The following is a 23,643-nucleotide window of genomic DNA, read 5'->3' as shown; positions in this document are numbered from 1 at the left end:
CACCACTCCAGCTGACGCTTGATATTGCGCATGGTGATCATAGGCTTGTGTGCGGCTGCTCGGCCATGGAAACCCATTTCATGAAGCTCCCGGTGAACAGTTCTTGTTCTTCTTGATTTTGCTTCCAGAGGCAGTTTGGAACTCTGTAGTGAGTGTTGCAACCGAGAACATATGATTTTTACGTGCTTTAGCATTCGGCTGTCCTGTTCTGTGAGCTTGTGAGGCCTACCACTTCGCGGCTGTGCCGTCGTTGAACCTAAATGTTTCCACTTTACAATAACAGCACTTACAGTTGACCAGGGCAGCTCTAGCAGGGTAGACATTTGAGGAACTGACTTGTTTGACAGTTGGCATCCGATGGCAGTGCCACGTTGGTCACAGAGTTCTTCAATACATGCCATTCTACTACCAATGTGTATTTTTATACACTGCTCAAAAAATAAAGGGAACACTTAAACAACACAATGTAACTCCAAGTCAATCACACTTCTGTGAAATCAAACTGTCCACTTAGGAAGCAACACTGATTGACAATAAATTTCACATGCTGTTGTGCAAATGGAATAGAACACAGGTGGAAATTATAGGCAATTAGCAAGACACCCCCAATAAAAGAGTGGTTCTGTAGGTGGTGACCACAGACCACTTCTCAGTTCCTATGCTTCCTGGCTGATGTTTTGGTCACTTTTGAATGCTGGCGGTGCTTTCACTCTAGTGGTAGCATGAGACGGAGTCTACAACCCACACAAGTGGCTCAGGTAGTGCAGCTCATGAAGGATGGTACATCAATGCGAGCTGTGGCAAGAATGTTTGCTGTGTCTGTCAGCGTAGTGTCCAGAGCATGGAGGCGCTACCAGGAGACAGGTCAGTACATCGGGAGACGTGGAGGAGGCCGTAGGAGGGCAACAACCCAGCAGCAGGACCGCTACCTCCGCCTTTGTGCAAGGAGGAGCAGGAGGAGCACTGCCAGAGCCCTGCAAAATGAACTCCAGCAGTCCACAAATGTGCATGTGTCTGCTCAAACAGTCAGAAACAGACTCCATGGGGGTGGTATGAGGGCCCGACGTCCACAGGTGGGGGTTGTGCTTACAGCCAGAGAACACCACGATTGGCAAATTCGCCACTGGCGCCCTGTGCTCTTCACAGATGAAAGCAGGTTCACACTGAGCACGTGACAGACGTGGCAGAGTCTGGAGACGCCGTGGACAACGTTCTGCTGCCTGCAACATCCTCCAGCATGACCAGTTTGGCGGTGGGTCAGTCATGGTGTGGGGTGGCATTTCTTTGGGGGGCCGCACCGCCCTCCATGTGCTCGCCAGAGGTAGCCTGACTGCCATTAAGTACCGAGATGAGATCCTCAGACCCCTTGTGAGACCATATGCTGGTGCGGTTGGCCCTGGGTTCCTCCTAATGCAAGACAATGCTAGACCTCATGTGGCTGGAGTGTGTCAGCAGTTCCTGCAAGAGGAAGGCATTGATGCTATGGACTGGCCCGCCTGTTCCCCAGACCTGAATCCAATTGAGCACATCTGGGACATCATGTCTCGCTCCATCCACCAACGCCACGTTGCACCACAGACTGTCAAGGAGTTGGCGGGTGCTTTAGTCCAGGTCTGGGAGGAGATCCCTCAGGAGACCATCCGCCACCTCATCAGGAGCATGCCCAGGCGTTGTAGGGAGGTCATACAGGCACGCGGAGGCCACACACACTACTGAGCCTAATTTTGACTTGTTTTAAGGACATTACATCAAAGTTGGATCAGCCTGTAGTGTGGTTTTCCACTTTAATTTTGTGTGACTCCAAATCCAGACCTCCATGGGTTGATAAATTTGATTTCCATTGATCATTTTTGTGTGATTTTGTTGTCAGCACATTCAACTATGTAAAGAAAAAAGTATTTAATAAGAATGTTTCATTCATTCAGATCTAGGATGTGTTATTTCAGTGTTCCCTTTATTTTTTTGAGCAGTGTATTTTTTATTTCACCTTTATTTAACCAGGTAGGCCAACTGCGAACTGGCCAAGATAAAGCAAAGCAGTGCGACACAAACAACACAGAGTAACACGTGGAATAAACAAACGTATATTCAATAACACAATAGAAAAGTCTATATACAGTGTGTGCAAATGAAGTAAGATTAGGGAGGTAAGGCAATAAATAGGCCATAGTGGTGAAATAATTACAATTTAGCAATTAAACACTGGAGTGATAGATGAGCAGAAGATGAATGTGCAAGTATAGATACTGGGGTGCAAAGGAGCAACAACAACAACAAAAAATATGGGGATGAGGTAGTTGGGTGGGCTATTTACAGATGCAATGATCTGTAAGCTGCTCTGACAGCTGATGCTTAAAGTTAGTGAGGGAGATATGAGTGCAGCTTCAGCGATTTTTGCAATTTTTTCCTGTCATTGGCAGCAGAGAATTGGAAGGAAATGCTTTGGGGGTGTCCAGTGAAATATACCTACTGGAGCGCGTGCTACAGGTGGGTGCTGCTATGGTGACCAGTGGGCTGAGATAAGACGGGGCTTTACCTAGCAATATGAGTCTCCAGCTTCAGTGATTTTTGCAAATCGTTCCAGTCATTGGCAGCAGAGAATTGGAAGGAAAGGCTTTGGGGGTGATCAATGAGATATACCTGCTGGAGCGCGTGCTCCTGGTGTGTGTTGCTATGGTGACCAGTGAGCTGAGATAAGACAGGGCTTTACCTAGCAAAAACTTATAGATGACCTGGAGCCAGTGGGTTTGGCGACGAATATGAAGCGAGGGCCAGCCAACGGGAGCATACAGGTCGCAGTGGTGGGTAGTATATGGGGCTTTGGTTACAAAATGGATGGCACTTTGATAGACTGCATCCAATTTGCTGAGTAGAGTGTTGGAGGCTATTTTGTAAACGACATCACCAAAGTCAAGGATCGGTAGGATAGTCAGTTTTACGAGGGTATGTTTGGCAACATGAGTGAAGGATTATTTGTTGCAAAATTGGAAGCCGATTCTAGATTTAATTTTGGATTGGAGATGCTTGATGTGAGTCTGGAAGGAGAGTTTGCAGTCTAACCAGACACCTAGGTATTTGTAGTTATCCACATATTCTAAGTCAGAAACGTCCAGAGTGTAGTGATGCTAGTCGGGTGGGAGGATGTGGGAAGCAGTGGGTTGAAAAGCATGCACTTAGTTTTACTTGCATTTAAGAGCAGTTGGAGGCCACGGAAGTAGAGGTGTACGGTATTGAAGCATGTCTGGAGGTTTGTTAACACAGTGTTCAAAGAAGAATACAGAAGTATACAGAATGGCGTCGTCTGCGTAGAGGTGGATCAGAGAATCACCAGCAGCAAGAGCGACATCATTGATGTATACAGAGAAACATTTGGGCCTGAGAATTTAGCCCTGTGGCACCCCCATAGAGACTGCCAGAGGTCCGGACAACACGCCCTCCGATTTGACACACTGAACTCAGTCTGAACCAGGCGAGGCAGTCATTTAAGAAACCGAGTCTGCCGATAAGAATGCGGTGATTGACAGAGTCGAAAGCCTTGGCCAGGTCGATGAAGACGGCTGCACAGTATTGTCTTTTATCGATGGTGGTTATGATATTGATTTGGACCTTGAGCTTGGCTGAGGTGCACCCATTTCCCGACCAGCTCGGAAACGAGATTGCATAGCGGAGAAGGTATGGTGGGATGCGGAATTGTCGGTGATCTGTTTGTTAACTTGGCTTTCAAAGACTTTAGAAAGGCAGGGTAGGATAGATAGTCTGTAACAGTTTGGGTCTAGGGTGTCTCCCCCTTTGAAGAGGGGGATTACCGCGGCAGCTTTCCAATATTTAGGGATCTTAGACGATACGAAAGAGAGGTTGAAGAGGTTAGTAATAGGGGTTTTAACAATTGCGGCGGATAATTTTAGAAAGAGAGCGTCCAGATTGTCTAGCCCAGCTGATTTGTAGGGGTCCAGATTTTGCAGCTCTTTCAGAACATCAGCTATCTGGATTTGGGTGAAGGAGAAATGGGGGAGGCTTGGGCAAGTTGCTGTGGGGGGTGCAGAGCTGTTGACCGGGGTAGGAGTAGCCAGGTGAAAAGAATGGCCAGCCCGTAGAAATATTCTCGATTATTGTAGATTATTCTGTGGTGACAGTGTTTCCTAGCCTCAAGTGCAATGGGCAGCTGGGAGGAGGTGCTCTTATTCTCAATGGACTTTTCAGTGTCCCAGAATTTATTGTAATTTATGCTACAGGATGCAAATTTCTGTTTGAAAAGCTAGCCTTTGCTTTCCTAACTGCCTGTGTATATTTGTTCATAACTTCCCTGAAAAGTTGCATATCGCGGAGGCTATTTGATGCTAATGCAGTACGCCACAGGATGTTTTTGTGCTGGTCAAGGGCAGTCAGGTCTGGAGTGAACCAAGGGCTATACCTTTTTTTTAATGGGGCATGCTTATTTAAGATGGTGAGGAAAGCACTTTTAAAGAATAACCAGGCATTCTCTACTGACGGAATGAAGTCAATATCCTTCCAGGATACCCGGGCCAGGTCGATTAGAAAGGTCTGCTCGCTGAAGTGTTTTAGGGAGCGTTTGACAGTGATGACGGGTGGTCGTTTGACCGCGGACCCATTATGGACGCAGGGAGTGATCGCTGAGATCCTGGTTGAAGACAGCAGAGGTGTATTTAGAGGGCAGGTTGGTCAGGATGATATCGATGAGGGTGCCCATGTTTACGGATTTAGGGTTGTACCTGGTAGATTCCATGATAATTTGTGTGAGATTGAGGGCATCTAGTTTAGATTGTAGGACGTCCGGGGTGTTAAGCATATCCCAGTTTAGGTCACCTAACAGTACAGACTCTGAAGATAAATGAGGGGCGATTAATTCACATATGGTGTGCAGGGTGCAGCTGGGGGTTGAGGGGGGTCTATAACAAGTGGCAACAGTGAGAGACTTATTTTGGGAAAGGTGGATTTTTACATTTTGGGCACAGACCTCTGCGGGCTCTGCAGTAGATTGCAACTCCACCCCCTTTGGCAGTTCTATCTTGGTGGAAAATGTTGTAGTTGGGGATGGAAATTTAAGAATTGTTAATGGCCTTCCTAAGCCAGGATTCAGACACAGCTAGGACATCAGGGTTGGCGGAGTTTGCTAAAGCAGTGAATAAAACAAACTTAGGGATGAGGCTTCTGATGTTAACATGCATGAAACCAAGGCTTTTACAGTTACCAAAGTCAACAAATGATAGCGCCTGGGGAGGAGGTGTAGTACTGGGGGCTACAGGGCCTGGGTTAACATCTACATCACCAGAAGAACAGAGGAATCGGATAAGGGTACGGCTAAAGGCTATAAGAACTGGTTGTCTAGTGCTTTCGGAACATAGATTTAAAGGAGCAGATTTCTGGGCATGGTAGAATAGATTCAAGGCATAATGTACTGTACGGACAAGGGTATGGTAGGATGTGAGTACAGTGGAGGTAAACCTATGCGTTGGGTGACGATGAGAGAGGTTGTCTCTGGAGGCGTCAGTTATCCTAGGTGAGGTTTCCGCATGAGTGTGGGGTGGGACAAAAGAGCCATCTAAGACATTTTGAGCAGGACTGAGGGCTCTACAGTGAATTAAAACAATGAAGATTGCATGGCTGTCTATGGAGATTGCATGGCTGTGTGCTCGATTTTATACACATGTCAGCAACGAAGGTGGCTGAAATAGCTGAATTCACTAATTTGAAGGGGTGTCCACATACTGTTGTATATAGGGTGTATGTAGATGCTGGAGATAACTAATATAAGGTTGAAAAGTTGTGGAGTTGCACTTTAAGGTTTAATCATAGGATGGCTATTTCACCCAAGTCCAGGTCACTAAGGGTATATGCCATAACATTTCTACATGCATGCTAATGTGTATAATGTATGAGATGTATCATATAGGCTATGTAGTAGTAGGAATTCAATTGAGAGAAAATCCCATTTTTATTTGAAGCTATCCATTTGAAGTTGCTTGATAGTGTAACTGTCAAGAGTGGTCAGCCAAGCAACTGTATGCTGGTAGGTTCTTGTTCTAGGAAGTTGAAAATCTATAATAATACTGTAAGCCACTTGACTGCAGGGAAACTATGCAGAGTTTCTTAATTTTAGGTTCGCTGACTAAATTATTTTCAGCTGTGTTTTGTATTTTTGTTTATTTTATCTTCAACTGCATATCTCATGACCCACAACCCCGTTTTCCCCAACTAACCTTTTTTTTTTTAAATGCTGTTAAATAATGCAAGGTACATACTATACTGGGTTCGTGGTTGGCCGATCACAACATTTAATTTTAAAGAGAAAGCAAGTGCCATGATAATCCCATAGGAAATAAGCAGTGTTGGGGAGTTTAAAGGAAAAACTCCCTAAATAGGAAAAATCCATGAGAGTAACCAGACTTCAAAGAGGGAGCCCCACAGAAATGACTATCCTCAGATTTTCAGAACTGCTGGTCAATTCCTGGGGCTATTCAATCAATTTTGATATTTGGCAATCTTTTGTTGATGTAGCAAAATAATAATTTCCCCCATTTATCTTCATTGTGGTCAATGACTGCACTTCAGGATGTATCTAGTGCCCTGATGCTTCATTTCAATTTCTAGGTTGTGTGCAATAGTATGGAGCCTAATTCAAGAGCCCATAGTAGAAAGGACCAAATAAAAATAGGACGCCTGAGGAATATATTAAGAGCTCTATTCAATCAGATCCGCTTTCAGACATCAGCGTAGCCTAGCAGTGTCAAAGGTGAGCTGCGCTAGAGCTGTCAAATCCAAAAGCAGCTCCTGGCGTTATACCTAAAGTGGACATTGCCATTGGCTGCACGGAGTTGCATTAAGAGCAATCCCGTGCAGCCTTGTTCACACGTTCGAACAGTGGAATGTGACTTGTAGGCCTAATCTACTCAATTAGGTTGATAGAAATCCTCATTCATTATTTCAAATTTAAGCGTCATTTCTATATAGCCTACACTTTCTCATTCTGAACATCTAATGCAAGCAGGAAGGTGTGGCTTTAATGACAATGATCAAGATCAAGCAGCTTTTCACCAATTTGACAGCTCCAATGCATCTACACTGCCAAAACATCAGCTATGCGGGTGTTGGCTATCCGGTTAATACTTGATCTGATTGAATCTTCTTTGGCTGCATGTACACAGGCAACCCATTTCAGACATTTTTCCCACTAATTGTTATTTTGACCAATCGCTGATCTGATTGGTTGAAAAACCAATTAGTGAAAAAAAGATCAGAATTGGGCTGTAAATGCAGCCTTTGAGGTCAACTAAATAATTAGCCTGTTTTAATTTAACATTAAATAATGCTTATCAGACTAAGTAAAAATGTATGCGAGAGTGTTTAACTCTGTCAGACAAACCACTCGTTACAAAAACAAAACAGGACAATTTGGAACTGATAAAACTTTTATTTCACTTTAAATTGTCTTTTACATTTTCCTGATAACATGTAGGGTGAAACTAGAACTGTTTTAAAAGACATACAAATCTAGTATTACGTCAATAACCAGGGGTTGTTTTTTTTTGTGTATTTTTGTTTTAATGCTATTCTAAATTTTCACAACCACGTGCGCGCTAAGCAATATAAACCATCACAGAAGCAAACTTTAGGCAGAATACTGGTCAGTAAAAACAAAGCAATTGGAAATACCAGATATACAGACAGGCTCGGTTCCACATTCACTACTGCATTTTTTTAATTAAGCGTAGAATAACTGCCATTTATTCAGCTAACGGGGAGATTTTTTTCAGTGCATGAAACATTGTCTTCAGCAAGACTGAACCAGATGAATTCAACACCTAAGTGGAATGTTATGGTGATGACAAAGTATTGTGACACTGAGTGAATTCAGCTACTTCTTCAAGTTCCTTGCACTACTCCAGAATCTAACCCATCCACTGACAATATGGTCTCCTCTGATAGACCCTTAAGTCTGGAGATACACAAAACAAAAGCATCAATGCCATCTCTGACACAATTTACATAAGGGGGCTTGCTTACACACTCTTCGTGGGCAAGAGCATGCATTCTCTTATTGTTTCCTTTATGAAATCTAACTTTTGACTGGTCAGTTTGGACTGTCAGCATAAGGCCTTCAAGAAAGGCTTTAATAACCAATATGTAAAAGTTCAACATAAAACAGCTTTAAGGTGTTTCTTTGCAAGCAGGTTAACAAAATTTAAGACAGATTTAAAATGTATTTTAAAAGGGTTTACAATTTACAGTTTTGAACCAATGTGCAAGTCACTATTACGCAAAGCAAAAAAGTAACATTTAAGAACAAAATAGTATTATTATACTAATGTCAAACAGCACCTTTTTGTCAACTGTTCTAGTACATACCATTAGGAAAATGCTCCCGTTTGTTCAAAAAACGTATAACATCTTGAAGGTAGACTCAGCGAAATGACGTCAATGCAGAAAGTAAACAGCAGTGGGTCTATTTCCGCAACTAAGAGCGCTGAAGTGGGAGCTCAACTTTCACTCTGTTTTGGTCTCGTACCTACCACACTAACAATGTGAAGCAAACCTGTGCGCATGCACAGATACTGTGTGACCGTGTAAGACCAAAGTCTTGCTCATCTCAATATCTGCAGTGCTGCAACGTTATTTTGCTGAGTCTACCTTTAATGTTAGGTTCTAATGGAATGTTTTTTTTTCTTTTCAGCTGGACATACATTGAATGGCAAAACCTGGGGTCCCTTGTATTCATTTTAGTTCCAGATCCAAAATAAAATGTACAATACACAGCAATATGCATGTTAGTCAGTGTCACAATACAACCTCTTCTACCATTCTCTATGAGGCCACAGCAGAATTGCACTGCTACATACAGTACTGAATTTTAGCGACCAGAACTTGTGATTATGTGGAGAAAAACTAAGCATCACAGTGTTTGTTGAAAATAAACGGACAGTTTAATGACCTTTTTGAATAAAACCAGCAATCGCCAGTACACTAGCAAAGCAAAAAAGGATATTAAAATGCATATCTTGCTAGGTGAAAGAACATATCTTTATGAAATGTTAGGAGAGAATCAAAAGGGGAAGGGGGGGGGGGGTGAATGGCCTTGCCACTCAACCGGGTAAATGTCTTTTTCTTTTATCCTCACAAAACAATACTCTGCTTGTTAACAACTGAGCATATCTGAGAAAGGGCACAACTGGTAGGTCAGGTACAATTCATGCTGCTTGTCATACAGAAAGGGAGGGGGCTGGATGGAGTAGGGATGTATGGGCTGTATATGTGTAAAATAAGAGAAAGAAGAGTGTGAGTGGATTAACAGTGATGTGCAACGCCTTTAGTTCTCCCCTTCGCCGGCATCCCCCTCGTCACCCTGGTTTTCTGATGTCCACAGCTGTAGAGGGGGAAAAAACAAAAAAACATTGGATTCATACACCTGAGGCATTCAGTTCCAAGTCTATCGAACGATAATGCATTTGAATGGCATGTCATTGGCAAGGCGCATATTGGCGGTAAGCACTTACAGTGAGATTGTCCCTTAGTAGCTGCATGATCAAGGTGCTGTCTTTGTAAGAGTCCTCGTTCAAGGTGTCAAGTTCGGCGATCGCTTCGTCGAAAGCCTATAGGGAAAATAGGTATATGGAAGGGGGTAAAAAAAACATGTTTTATAAGACTCAGAATACCACAGCATAAAATGCCTCCAAAACACTTTACCAATTGACAAAGCTTGGTACTCCAGATGACAAAGCACCATCACAACAGTCAACAGACTATTTTTCATTTAAATATTTGGCAAATGCCAACAGCACAAGCACTGGTGTTAACGAACAGGTTTGTGTAAAAAAGCTGAGCAGGAGGGGCGTGTTTTCACTCCGTATTGATTCGGAGGCCAAAAAAGGCTCCTTCTGTATCATGCAGTCACTGCAGTGTGATGGTGTAACATGTGTGTGTATAACTGTGCCCCACCGCCTTTGCCAAACTGCAGGCCTGCTCGGGGGAGTTGAGGATCTCGTAATAGAAGACGGAAAAATTGAGAGCGAGGCCCAGCCTGATGGGGTGTGTCGGCTGCATGTCCTTCTTGCTGATGTCAAATGCCTCTTGGTAGGCCTGCTGGGAGTTCTCCACTGTGGCTGTGATGGGGAGAGAAGGGGCCCAATGAATTAACACTATTCACTCATCATGCTTTTGTTGAAGAGAAGTAATGTTTCATTTCACAGAGCATCTCCTGTATAATGGATACTGATTGAACATTGTCTAGATATTATGTACTGTGGACATCAAATCAGGCCAGTGATGATACCACTTAAGCCTTAAAAAGCACTGCAAGCAGCAGATTATAAAAATGTAGGTTTTGCTTATTTCCATGATAACCAGAGGCTAAGGAAAAGCGGCCAATTAACGATTATGGGTTCTTGGCAACAGTGTGACTCGGAAGCTTCCTCACAGAACAGAGATCTACTTACTCTTTTTTGAGTCTCCAGATGCCACCTCGGACAGATATCTGTAGTAGTCACCTTTCATTTTAAGGTAGAACACCTTGCTTTCTGCCTGAGTCGCATTGGCAATGAGGTAATTGTCGAGGAGTGCCTAAAACCAAGAAAAGGGGTTGATTGGGTGTCAGTCAACTCCACTCTTTCAACACACAGGACCAAACAAAAGATTAACCAAAAATAGATGCTCTGCAACCTTGCTTTGGTGTCAAATTCATTCCAGCTCACATTCACGCTAAATGAAAAATGCTTGTTGTGTAAATAGGGCATTTTCCCTGTACAATTTCCACTTCCAACCACATTCCCAAATTGCCTGGACTCTAAATGAATGTAACTCTAGCCCCAGTGTCACGTTATATCACCCTGTCCCCATAGCATCAAGGGATTCCTTTGAAAGCGATGGGGACTAGCAAGCTCTCTCACCAGCACATCCTTGCAGATGTCCTGCAGCTCGGCCTCAATCTTCTCGCGGTATTCACGGGCCATCTGCTGCTTCTTCTCGTTGCCCTCGGTCTTCTGCTCGATGCTGGAGATGACACGCCAGGAGGAGCGACGCGCCCCCACCACATTCTTGTAGGCCACCGACAGCAGGTTGCGCTCCTCGTTGGAGAGCTCGCCGCCCTGCTCCGTCACCGCTTTCATCGCCGCCGCCATGTCGTCATAGCGTTCGGCCTGCTCGGCCAGCTTAGCCTTCTGTACCAGGTCGTTCTTGTCCATGTCGAGGCTGTGAAATGGCACAGAGTTATTGTGGTCATAGTCACACCAAGCAACAGTTATTAGTAGTGTTAGAAAGTATGAGGTTACCCATTCTACAATCCTAGTACTGTGGACCCAAGGGGATGATTTTTTTTTATCTAGTCGTATACTAACAGACCTGATTAGATGCATCTGGTGTGCTTGTGCTGGGCTAGAACATTAATGTGCACCTCTGTGGGTCCTGAAAAGTTTTATAATGTTCTGATTTTATTAATCCGTTTTATCATGTAGCCTACTGAATACTCAGTTATTAGGTGTAATAAAATGCCCAACAAACCAATAGCCTATTAGCACAGACGTCTCTCTCAGCTAAAGGAGGGCCTCATTTCTGACTGATAATGATTAGGATTTTTAAATATGCATTAATATACAGATATAAAGACAACCCAATAGCATGTCCATACATGTCCGGGTCAATTTCATTTCAATTCAGTTAATTCTGGAAGTAAACTGAAAAGCAAGTTTACTTGACTGAATTTAAATGGAACTGACCCAAAACCTGCAAGTGTCCTTCAAATGGAAAATTACTGAGTATTCAATAGGCTACACAATCAAATTGATTAATAAACATCATAAAACCTTTCAGATACCAGTCAGGAACTACTCCCTTACATGCAAACCACAGCGGCTACATTCCGTGCACGAGCGTTACAAAATAAATGTACCAGTCAAAGGTTTGGACACCTACTCATTTGCTGGTTTATCTTGATTTTTTGTTTTTACTTTTAACCCATTTTCTCCCCAATTTCGTGGTGTCCAATTGGTAGTTACATCGCTGCAACTCCCGTACGACACCAACGTGTCAGAGGAAACACTACACCTGGCGACCGTGTCAGCGTGCATGCACCCGGCCAGCCACAGGAGTCGCTAGAGCACGTTGGAACAAGGACATCCCTGCCAGCCAAACCCTCGCCTAACCCGGACGACGCTGGGCCAATTGTGCGCCACCCCACAAGTCTCCCGTTCGCGGCCGGCTGTAACAGAGCCTGGACTCGAACCAGGATCTCTAGTGGCACAGCTAGCAACTGTGATGCAGTGCCTTCGACCACTGCGCCACTCGGGAGGCCACATTTGTACTATTTTCTACAATTGTAGAATAATAGTGAAAATAGTGAAAACTATGAAATAACACGTTTAACAAATCCAAATATATATTTTTACTTAAGATTTTTCAAAAGAAGCCACCCTGTCTTGATGACAGCGTTGCACACTCTTGGCATTCTCTCAACCAGCTTCATGAGGTATTCACCTGGAATGCATTTCAATTAGCAGGTGTGCCTTGTTAAAAGTCAATTTGTGGAATTTCTTACCTCCTTAATACGTTTGAGCCAAGCATTTATGTTGTGACAAGGTAGGGGTGATATACAGAAGATAGCTCTATTTGGTTAAAGACCAAGTCCATGTTGTGGTAAGAACAGCTCATATAAGCAAAGAGAAATGACAGTCCATCATTACTTTAAGACAAAGGTCAGTTAATACGGAACATTTCTTCAAGTACAGTCACAAAAACCCATCATCCATCAAGACCCAGTTACCTCTGCTGCAGAGGATAAGTTAATTTGAGTTACCAGCTTCAGAAATTGTAGCCCAAATAAATGCTTCACGGAGTTCAAGTAACAGACATCTCAAAATCAACTGTTCAGAGGAGACTGCGTGAATCAGGCCTTCGTGGTTGAATTGCTGCAAAGAAACCACCACTAACGGACACCAACAATAAGAGAGCAATGGACAATAGACAGGTGAAAATCTCCTTTGGTCTGAAGAGTCCAAATTATACATTTCTGGTTCTAACCACTGTGTATTTCTGAGATGCAGAGTAGGTGAATGGATGATCGGCACATGCATGGTTCCCAGCATGAAGCATGGAGGAGGTGGTGTTATGGTGCTTTGCTGGTGTCAATATTCTTAATTTATTTGGAATTCAAGGCACACTTAACCAGCATGGCAACCACAGCATTCTGCAGCGATATGCCATCGCATCTGGTTTACGCTTAGTGGGACTATCATTTGTTTTTCAGCAGGACAATGACCGAACACACCTCCAGGGAAGCTGGTTGAGAGAATGTCAAGACTGCAAAACTGTCATCAAGGCAAAGGGTAGCTACTTTGAATTATCTAAAATATATTTGGATTTGTTTAACACTTTCTTGGATTTAATGTGTTATTTCATAGTTGATGTCTTCACTATTATTCTACAATTTAGAAAATAATAACAATAAAACATTTTAAAAAACCTTGAATGAGTATGTGTGTCCAAACTTTTGACTGGTAGTGTACATGTTACAGGTAGGTGCACCCACTTTAGCTGGCCTGAGCGCTGAGCAGGCAGAGTTTGCATTTTGAAACATGTGTCTGAAGTTACGGACCCTGCCTTCCAGGCTGGCCCAGAGAGTGCACTAAAGGCCTACCGCTGGCCAATCGTGTGGCTCAGTTTACCGTGTCTGCAGTAATGTAGCAGGAATTTTAAAAAAGCTACATTAAAGCTGATACAGCGAGATTTTTTAAAATTTTTAACCATGACGAGAGCTGCTGTTTTTATGAGTGAGTTTATGTAAGTCCTTACTCAGCACTGTCAACTCTTTTTATTCAACATTTATAAGCCATAAAATGCATATTCTTCCCACTTCCACTCGTGCTTCAACCAGCGCTGCAGTTGTAACGAATGAGTAGGAAAGTGTATCGATAGGCTTGCGTTTTTATTAAGAGTCTTGGTTATTTTTTAATATCCAGGAATATTTCACTTTCTCTGTTCACAGCATGAAAAATCGGTGTCCCTTTTTGGTCAGTGTCAGCAGAGGAAAGGGAAAGCAGCAGGACGTTTGAGGCAGACCCTCAGTCAGCTGCTCTCTCCCTCCGCTGAGACTGACCATCAGATGCAGGCACCATCAGCCCAGTAAAGTAAAAAAATAAGCAAATTATTTATATGTATGCTCAATCAGCTGTGACTCAAAAGTAATACAATGACTTATCTATTACCGCTGTGATCATATAACTCACAGTTTTAAATTAACTTTTTTTGGGGCGGGGGGGGCAATTCAAGCAAAGCCAATGTGCGGTGATAACGTATTGGGCCTATAGCCCACTGCACAAATCTCATTGCTACAGTACTGTTTTTAATAGGTTAGTGTCGCATAGACTTAAATGTTTTAAGACACGTTAAAAGAAAATCTGAGCAGTAGATCTCGGGTTGCATTTTGACTCAGAAAGTGATCTTGAGAAGGCTAGTGACACCTGACCTAAACTATATCAAAACTAATTTCACATATAGATGTAGTAATAATAGTTGTAGCCTAAAGACCAGATTAGAGTTACAATATTCTGATGGGTGATAATATTCTGATGGGTGACAATAGTATTAACTACCTTGTGATTGAAGAGACTACACGGTGTGGGTAATTAACAAAGGGAAAGGAGCTTCAGCTTACCAAAAAGCAACCTTTTCAAATAATTCTTCATGCAGGCAAACTTTTTGATTTCCTAACCAGAAAAGAGCAGGTTAAAGTTTCTAAAACATGTGCATTTGCCAAACAACTTAAAAGACAAATCCACCCATTCCTTTAATTTACAGTGTGACTGTTACCTAGTCAGTTGAATGTCTGAATGCATTCAACTGAAATGTGTCTTCCGCATTTAACCCAACCCCTCTGAATCAGTTGAAAAGAAGCTTGGCAAAGGTAAGGCATGAATTATATTTTTATTTCTGTGTTTTGTGTCACGCCCGCAGGGTTGAAATATGGTTTCTCTCTTTGTTTACGGGGTGCTATCCTCAGGTAATAGCATCGGTCGCTTTCGCCGAAAAGCCTTTTTGAAATCTGACATGTTGGCTAGATTCACAACAAGTGTAGCTTTAATTTGCTATATGGCATGTGTGATTAAATGACAGTTTGATTTTATAGTAATGTATTTGAATTTGGTGCTCTGCATTTTCCCTGGCTTTTGGCCAGGTGTGATGCTAGCGTCCCACATATCCCAGAGAGGTTAAGACACAGCTTACAAACGATAGGCAATTAAGGTCACAGTTATGAAATCTTAGGACACTAAAGAGGCCTTTCTACTGACTCTGAAAAACACCAAAAGAGAGATGCCTAGGGTCCATGCTTACCTTTGTGAATGTGCCTTAGACATGCTGCAAGGAGGCATGAGGACTGCAAATGTGGCCAGGGCAATAAATTGCAATGTCCGTACTGTGAGACGCCTAAGACAGCGCTACAGAGAGACAGACCACGTGTAACAACACCTGCACAGGATTGGTACATCCAAACATCACACCTGCGGGACAGGTACAGGATGGCAACAACAACTGCCCGAGTTACACCAGGAACGCACAATCCCTCCATCGGTGCTCAGACTGTCCACAATAGGCTGAGAGAGGCTGGACGGTGGACTTGTAGGCCTGTTGTAAGGCAGGTCTTCGAAAATATAATAACAGCCAGACACTCTAGGAGCTCAGATGCAAAAATGTAATTACCAATGTTTCTACAGCCAAGCTGTCTTCATCAGGGTATATTCACAAATACTGCAGGATGACTTGTTTATATTCTGTCAAAAGACACTGGTGTCTGTAATCATGGCCAAGAGTGGCCTAATATTCATTGGTTAATCATCAAATATTAAAATGGCATACAAAGAACAGCATACAAACAACAAATGGATAGCATACGATCATAAATTAATTTGACGACACAAGCTTACAAACAATTACAATGACAAAGTCACAATAATCACAAGAATGGCTTCAGATCAAAGTCTACGTTGAGACCGAAGGGAGCAAGGGTCTTTAAGTTAAAGATCCAGGCAGCCTCTCGTTTTAACAATAAATTATCAAGGTCACCCCCTCTCCTAGGGTGGATGACATGTTTGATGCCAAAGTAACGCAGAGACAAAATCGAGTGGCCTGCCTCCAAGAAGTGGGCCGCAACTGGGTAAGTAAAGTTTTTACACCTAATGGTGCTATGATGCTCTGAGATACGTACTTTTAATTTGAGCTTCGTTTTACCCACATAATTTTTGCCACAAGGACAAGTAAGATAAATAACTACCTTAGTGGAGCACGTAACAACACATTTGATTGGGATTGATTTCCCTGTTTGTGGGTGTTTGAAGGATCTACATTTATAAGTGCCATTGCATTGAGCGTATGCTCGTATGCTATCCATTTGTTGTTTGCATGCTGTTTTTATGCCATTTTAATATTTGATAATTAGCCAATGATATTAGGCCACTTGCCATGATTACTGACACCTGTGTCTTTTGACACTATATAAACGAGTCATCCCGCAGTGTTTGTGATTAAACCCTGATGAAGACAGCTTGGCTGTCGAAACGTTGGTAACTACATTTTTGCATCTGAGCTCCTAGAGTCCACCGTTGCTGGACCAGACAGGACTGGCAAAAAGTGCTCTTCACTGACGAGTCGCAGTTTTGTCTCACCAGAGGTGATGGTCGGATTTGCGTTTATCGTCGAAGGAATGAGCATTACACAGAGGCCTGTACTCTGTGAGCGGGATCAATTTGGAGGTGGAGGGTCCGTCATGGTTTGGGGCGGTGTGTCACAGCATCATCGAACTAAGCTTGTTGTCATTGCAGGCAATCTCAACTCGTTACAGGGAAGACATCCTCCTCCCTCATGTGGTACCCTTCCTGCAGGCTCAACCTGACATGACCCTCCAGCATGACAATGCCACCAGCCATACTGTTCGTTCTGTGCGTGATTTCCTGCAAGACATGAATGTCAGTGTTCTGCCATGGCCAGCGAAGAGCCCGGATCTCAATCGCATAGAGCACGTCTGGAACCTGTTGGATCGGAGGGTGAGGGCTATAGCCATTCCCCCTAGAAATGTCCGGGAACATGCAGGTGCCTTGGTGCAAGAGTGGGGTAACATCTCACAGCAAGAACTGGCCAATCTGGTGCACTCCACGAGGAGATGCACTGCAGTATTTAATGAAGCTGGTGGCCACACCAGATACTGACTGTTACTTTTTATTTTGACCCCCCCTTTGTTCAGGGACAAGTTATTTCATTTCTGTTAATCACATGTCTGTGGAACTTGTTCTGTTTATGTCGCAGTTGTTGAATATTATGTTCATACAAATATTTACACATGTTAAGTTTTCTGAAAATAAAAACAGTTGACAGTGTGAACGTTTTTTGTTGTTGCCGAGTTTACATTATCATGCATTTCACACATTCAGATACTGACTTAGCACTTGGTGGTCTATAGCAGCTTCCCATAAGAATGGGCTTTAGGTGAGGCAGATGAACTTGTAGCCATATTACGTCAACAGTATTTAACATTAGATCCTCTCTAAGCTTTACAGGAATGTGGTTCTGAATATAGACAGCAACACCGCCTCCGTTGGCATTTCTGTATTTTCGGTAGATGTTATAACCATGTATTGCTACCACTGTATCATCAAATGTATTATCTAAGTGAGTTTCAGAGATAGAATATGAATGGCATCGGTTACAGATTAATTCTAAATTAATTCTAAATAAATCATCAACAGTGTCACCAGCAAAGCACCCCAGCAGCACCCCCATGCTTCACGGTGGTAACCACACATGCGGAATTCATCTGTTCATCTACTCTGCGTCTCACAAAGCCACAGCAGTTGGAACCAAAAATCTCACATTTGGACTCAGATCAAAAGGACAGATTTCCACCGGTGTAATGTCCATTACTCGTGTTTTTTGACCCAAGCAAGTCTCTTCTTCTTATTGGTTTCCTTTAGTAGTGGTGTCTTCGCAGCAATTTGACCATTAAGGCCTGATTCACGCAGACTCCTCTGAACAGTTGATGTTGAGATGTGTCTGTTACTTGAACTCTGTGAAGCATTTATTTGAGCTACAATTTCTGAGGCTGGTAACTCCAATGAACTTATCCTCTGCAGCAGAGGTAACTCCGGGTCTTCTTTTCCTGTGGCGGTCCACATGAAAGCCTGTTTCATCATAGCGCTTGATGCTTTTTGCAATTGTACTTGAAGAAACTTTCAAAGTTCTTGTCTTAAAAAAAGGAGAGAAAGAAGTGATCTCATCGTTGTTGTTGGGAATAGTAAGGGGGAGGGCTTGCTGTATGTGTGTAAATGGGAAGGTGCACAGCACACAAGGAGCCAAGACACAAAACAACAACATGAGAACAAACGCTCATAAAGAAAAATAGAAAAAAAGCGATTCTTGTTATACAGGCATTGATTGAATTAATTTGATATATTGACATACAGGCCATCATTGTAAATCATAATTTGTTCTTAAATGACTTGCCTAGCTAAATAAAGGTCATTAAAAATATTTTAAAAACACAGTATACATGTACCTTTGAACACTTTCAGCATTTTTTTTGAGAGGAAAGGAACCCCTTTCTCTGGGCCAGTAACAAAAATTTAATGTTATAAAGAAAATATTGTCCACACCGGAACGTCAAATAATGCTGACATAGGACAATATAAGATCAGCTTGGTAAATATTATTATATTTGAGCAAACTTGTCCATTATGATTGGCCACTAAACAAACTCCAATATTGTGGTTTTCTGATAATCTATCTTGAAAACACGACATTCCTAGAAATGTCGATTTGTCCCCATTGGGGCTCTAGAAAGTTTAAGCCATAATCAGCAGACTTTCTTCTTCTAAACAACCATTATAGGAAATTAACCATATAACTTTTACGTGAAACCCAGCTCTAGACGCAAGGCATGTTTTCAAAGGACATACATCCCTAAGAAATAACGTGCAGCAGTGACAACGCAGCAGGTGATCTTAGCTTTATTGTTAAACCAATGTATTATTATGGCCATGTATAGTTAGTTACACGGCTCTTGTGGCCATGTTATCTCAAGTCAATTTCGACTGTGATAAGGTCAGATTTGCTCACAATGGCTATGTCACTTGCGCCAGTTGAGATCAGTTTATTTATAAAAATATTTAAAAAACAACTGGTATACTATGACAGTATGGTATCCTACATTACCAAGGCTGTGTCTTAAATGTCACTGTGTTTTACTATCGCTACAGTTTCCTCCAACATAACCATCTTTCGATCGTTAGCAAATACTCGCGAACTAGTTATGATCACGGATGTCAAATGTAACGTCCATGGCGGAAATACTGCACCATTGCGCTATAAAATCGGTAGCCAACCTAATCGCTAAAGCGCTAGCTTGCTAGATTCCAGTCCGGCATTGAAGATGGAGCTGGAGAGCTAGTAACGCCCTCTCTGTCGCATTCCCTTGCGGAATTTTAATATGAAAGCTGCCGTTAGCAAACCAGCTAACGTTATCTAGCAACAGTTATAGTAATTGAATGCTACCAATGAGTTGGATATACGAACATATAATTTAATTCGTAGCTATTAAGCACCAGTGTAATCGCAAAAACCTGTGCATTGCAGTCCATTCACTTGTAAAATTAGCTGGAGATAGCGTCAAGTTAGCATTAGCTTGTTAGCGCTGGTAAGGTAGCTCCTGTAAGTCTTGATTTCACGACGACCAGGCAGGGAACATTAGCCTTGCAAAAAAAAATAAACAGTCTTCTGTGGATATATACACCAGCATTACGGTACCATTTTGGATTTGGGTTCATATTTCCCAGGGCAGATCTGAGATCTCCCCTACGTGGTTCACAATAATCTAATTCATAGCTAGCTTGTGAGCTCTCGCTCGATATTCAATCTCGCGTCTCGGCCTAAATCCTTGTACCCAGCCCCAAACCACAATAGGCACTGTCCGCCACAGATAGCGATTGGAGACATTGTTGGGTCATTATTATGAACCCACAATTACCAATCTTACCCAGGAGATAATAATATAATCGAACTTTTATGCAAGTGAACTCACATTTAGCTTGTATTTTGAATCCTGCTTTTTCTCTAAACGATGGGAGTACCAAGCTGTCCTCCGTTCGCTGCTCGGGATTTTCAGGGCAGTACCACTTCCGCCTGCGCTAACACTTCCGCTTCCTCTAAAACTGCACCCCTCCCCCCGCCAGTGTCTATGGTAACAGCACTCCGGGGTTTCCTAAGCATTCTTGCAGGGTATTTGACGTCAAAAAGAGTATGCGAGCCACTATGCGATGACGTAGGTGGTCACCATAGTTACTGTCTCCAAGCGATTGCTTACAGTCCGATGTAAAGTGTAAATCATAGAACACAGATGTTGAGACAGGATAGTCTGGCTGTACTGTTTATGTAAAGTTGCAGGAGCGCCACAATACTTTTGAGCTAATATTATTAAAGAGGAACAGGAGCTCAAGCAGTAGAACATTTGCCAGTAATCAGCTCCTGTGAGCTCCTGTCCAAGTCAAGCACTGATCATGTCTTATGAAATGACTGCTTCCATGAATATGATTGCATGCATATGATTAAAAGTATATATTGCTTCCATAATACTAACAACACTGCTCTTAGAAAAAACACTGCTCTGAGAAAAAGTTATTCTGGCAGAAGAACCCGTTATGGGACTTGGTAGAATAACCCTTTCACCCACACATTTTTTTTACATAGTGAATGTTCTAAGAACCCCCTCGGATGAAAAGAGTTCCATGTATACTGAACAAAATGACAAAGGAAATGTCTAAAGTGTTGGTACCATGTTCCATGAGCTGAAATAAAAGATCTCAGAAGTGTTCCACATGGACAAAAAGCATATTTCTCTAAAAATGTGTGCACAAATTTGTTTACATCCCTGTTAGTGAGTATTTCTCATTTTCCAAGTTAATCCATCGACTTAACAGGTGTGGCATATCAAGAAGCTGATTAAACAGCATGATCATTGCACAGGTGTAAGTTGTGCTGGGGACAATAAAAGGCCACTCTGAAATGTGCAGTTTTGTCACACAACACATTGCCACATGTGTCTCATGTAGGAATGTTCACCATATCTGTTGCCAGAGAGTTTATTGTTAATTTCTCTACCATAAGCTGCCTCCAACGTTGTTTTAGAGAATTTGGCAGTACGTCCAACCGGCCTTACAACCACAGACCTTGTGTAACCACGCCAGCCCAGGACTTTCTCATCCGGCTTCTTCACCTGCGGGATCGTCTGAGACCGACCACCCGGACAGCTGATGAAACTGAGGAGTATTCTGTCTGTAATAAAACCCTTTTAAGGGGAAAAACTCCAAGCTCCCCAGTTTCGTTTTAGGTTACATACCAGCATAAAGCATGCTCTTTCACTACTGACACTAGAAATTGTGTTTGACCAAGGCCTTATTACTGCTGAATTTTGGTCACTAACTGAAGACTGCGTCTGCACTGCAGCTCAAGGCAGTACCACAAATGCCCAAAGAAAAGTTCAGAAACAAGCTGTACCCCATCTTGAACTTTAATTAAGCACCCCTGAAGTGGTGTCATCAGATTGCATCTTATTCAGGTTTGTTCTTCAAGCAAGAACACCAAATAAATGACTGTTGGTATTATCGAATTATGGATAAATGTATGCGTTTATGTAAAAAATAAAATAAGAAAAATAAGAGAGAGACTGAGAAATAAAACAAAAGGAATTCTAGGCCTCTCTTAATCATTCACAGGAGTCAAGAATAGTACGTCTCAAGTCATGGGTACAAATGTTTAACCCAGTGTTTGCAATGCACTCGTATCCATGACCTATGAGGGGTTCCCACTGGATGGCCAAGCTGCAAAGTCAAAATTGTCTACAGTGGCTTGCGAAACTATTCACCCGCCTTGGTATTTTTCCTATTTTGCTGCTTACAACCTGGATTTTTTTTGGGGGGGGGTGTAATATCATTTGATTTACACAACATGCCTATCACTATGAAGATGCTAAATATATTTTATTGTGAAACAAACAAGAAACAACACAAAAAAATCAGAAAACGTGCGTAAGTATTCACCCCCCCAAAGTCAATACTTTGTAGAGCCACCTTTTGCAGCAATTACAGCTGCAAGTCTCTTGGGGTATGTCTCTATAAGCTTGGCACATCTAGCCACTGGGATTTTTGCCCACTCTTCAAGGCGAAAATGCTCCAGTTCCTTAAAGTTGGATGGGTTCTGCTAGTGTACAGCAATCTTTAAGTCTTACCACAGATTCTGTGGATTGAGGTCTGGGCTTTGACTAGCAAATTCCAAGATATTAAAATGTTTCCTCTTAGACCACTCAAGTCTTACTTTAGCAGTATGCTTTGGGTCATTGTCCAGCTGGAAGGTGAACCTCCGTCCCAATCTCAAATTTCTGGAAGAGGGAAACAGGTTTCCCTCAAGAATTTATTTAGCGCCATCCATCATTTCTTCAATTTTGACCAGTTTCCCGGTCCCTGCCGATGAAAAACATCCCCACATCATGATGCTGCTACCACCATGCGTCACTGTGGGGATGGTGTTCTCGGGGGATGAAACGTGTTGGATTTGCGCCACACATAACGTTTTCTTTGATGGCCAAAAATATCAGTTTTAGTCTCATCTGACCAGAGTACCTTCTTCCATATGTTTGGGGAGTCTCCCACATCTCCCACATTTTGGCGAACACCAAACGTGTTTGCTTATTTCTTTCTTTTAAACCTCTCTAAGATAGGGTCTAGTTTCCTGAATTTCCGCCTGACTGACGTGCCCAAAGTAAACTGCCTGTTACTTAGGCCCAGAAACCAGGATATGCATATAATTGATAACATTGGATAAAACACACATTGAAGTTTCTAAGACTGTTAAAATTATGTCTGAGACTATAACAGAATTAATATGGCAGGCAAAAATCCAAAGGAAATCCGACCAAAATGTTGTTGTTTTTTAGCTCCCAGGCTCTTATTATGGAAACCTATTGTTTCTATGTAAATCCGTCTCCCAGATTGCAATTCTTATGGCTTCAACTAGATGTCAACAGTCGTTATACAAGGTTTCAGGCTTCTTTTTGAAAAAATGAACAAGTATTTCAAGTTTTTATTAGGAGACCTCCTGAAGAAAATCAGTCTTAAGGGAGAGGTCGGGCACTTACGATTTTCCTTTCCTGTTGAACATACTACTTTCCATATGAAATATTATAGTTTATTTACATTTTAGAGTACCTGAGGATTAAATAGAAATGTCGTTTGACTTTTTTTGATTAAGTTTTGCTGTAGCTTTTTGGACTCCTTTGTCTGCATGTTGAACAAGTGGATTACTGAAATCGATGGTGCCAACTAAACTGACTTTTTGGGATAAAAAGAAGGATTTTATCTAACTAAACGACCAATCATGTTGAAGCTGGGACCCTTGGGATTGCTAACAGAGGAAGATATTCAAAAGTTAGTGATTTATTTAATCGCGATTTGTGATTTTGTGAAGCCTGTGCTGGTTGAAAAATATGTTGGCGCCATCCTCAGACAATTGCATGGTATGCTTTCACCATAGAGCCTTTTTGAAATCTGACAATGCAGTTCGATTAACAAGACGATAAGCTTTTAAATGGTATAAGACACTTGTATG

General features: G+C 42.3%; 1 protein-coding gene across 1 annotated transcript; it reads right to left on the bottom strand.

Annotated features, from left to right (window-relative positions):
* Positions 1-7,409: 7,409 nt before the first annotated feature.
* LOC135542340 (14-3-3 protein beta/alpha-1) lies at positions 7,410-20,176 on the bottom strand. Its single transcript, XM_064969236.1, has 6 exons — positions 20,066-20,176; positions 10,899-11,199; positions 10,449-10,572; positions 9,952-10,115; positions 9,510-9,605; positions 7,410-9,379 (listed from the first exon to the last, which is right to left on the bottom strand). Exons 2-6 carry the CDS (start codon positions 11,190-11,192, stop codon positions 9,323-9,325), a joined length of 735 nt encoding a protein of 244 aa, XP_064825308.1. The 5' UTR covers positions 11,193-11,199; positions 20,066-20,176; the 3' UTR covers positions 7,410-9,322.
* Between the last annotated feature and the right edge of the window lie 3,467 nt (positions 20,177-23,643).

This window comes from Oncorhynchus masou, chromosome 6 (genome assembly GCF_036934945.1).
Source record: "Oncorhynchus masou masou isolate Uvic2021 chromosome 6, UVic_Omas_1.1, whole genome shotgun sequence".
Taxonomy (NCBI): Eukaryota; Metazoa; Chordata; class Actinopteri; order Salmoniformes; family Salmonidae; genus Oncorhynchus; species Oncorhynchus masou.
This window is presented reverse-complemented; position numbering and strand designations above follow the sequence as displayed.

What these genes read in the sequence shown, in the direction of transcription:
- LOC135542340 (XM_064969236.1), bottom strand. Translation starts at nt 11,192, where the DNA reads ATGGACAAGAACGACCTGGTACAGAAGGCTAAGCTGGCCGAGCAGGCC. An exon ending in ACATCTGCAAGGATGTGCTG is followed by an intron (nt 10,573 to 10,898) that starts GTGAGAGAGCTT and finishes TCTTGGTTTTAG; the next exon opens with GCACTCCTCGACAATTACCT. An exon ending in TACTAAGGGACAATCTCACT is followed by an intron (nt 9,380 to 9,509) that starts GTAAGTGCTTAC and finishes CCCCCTCTACAG; the next exon opens with CTGTGGACATCAGAAAACCA.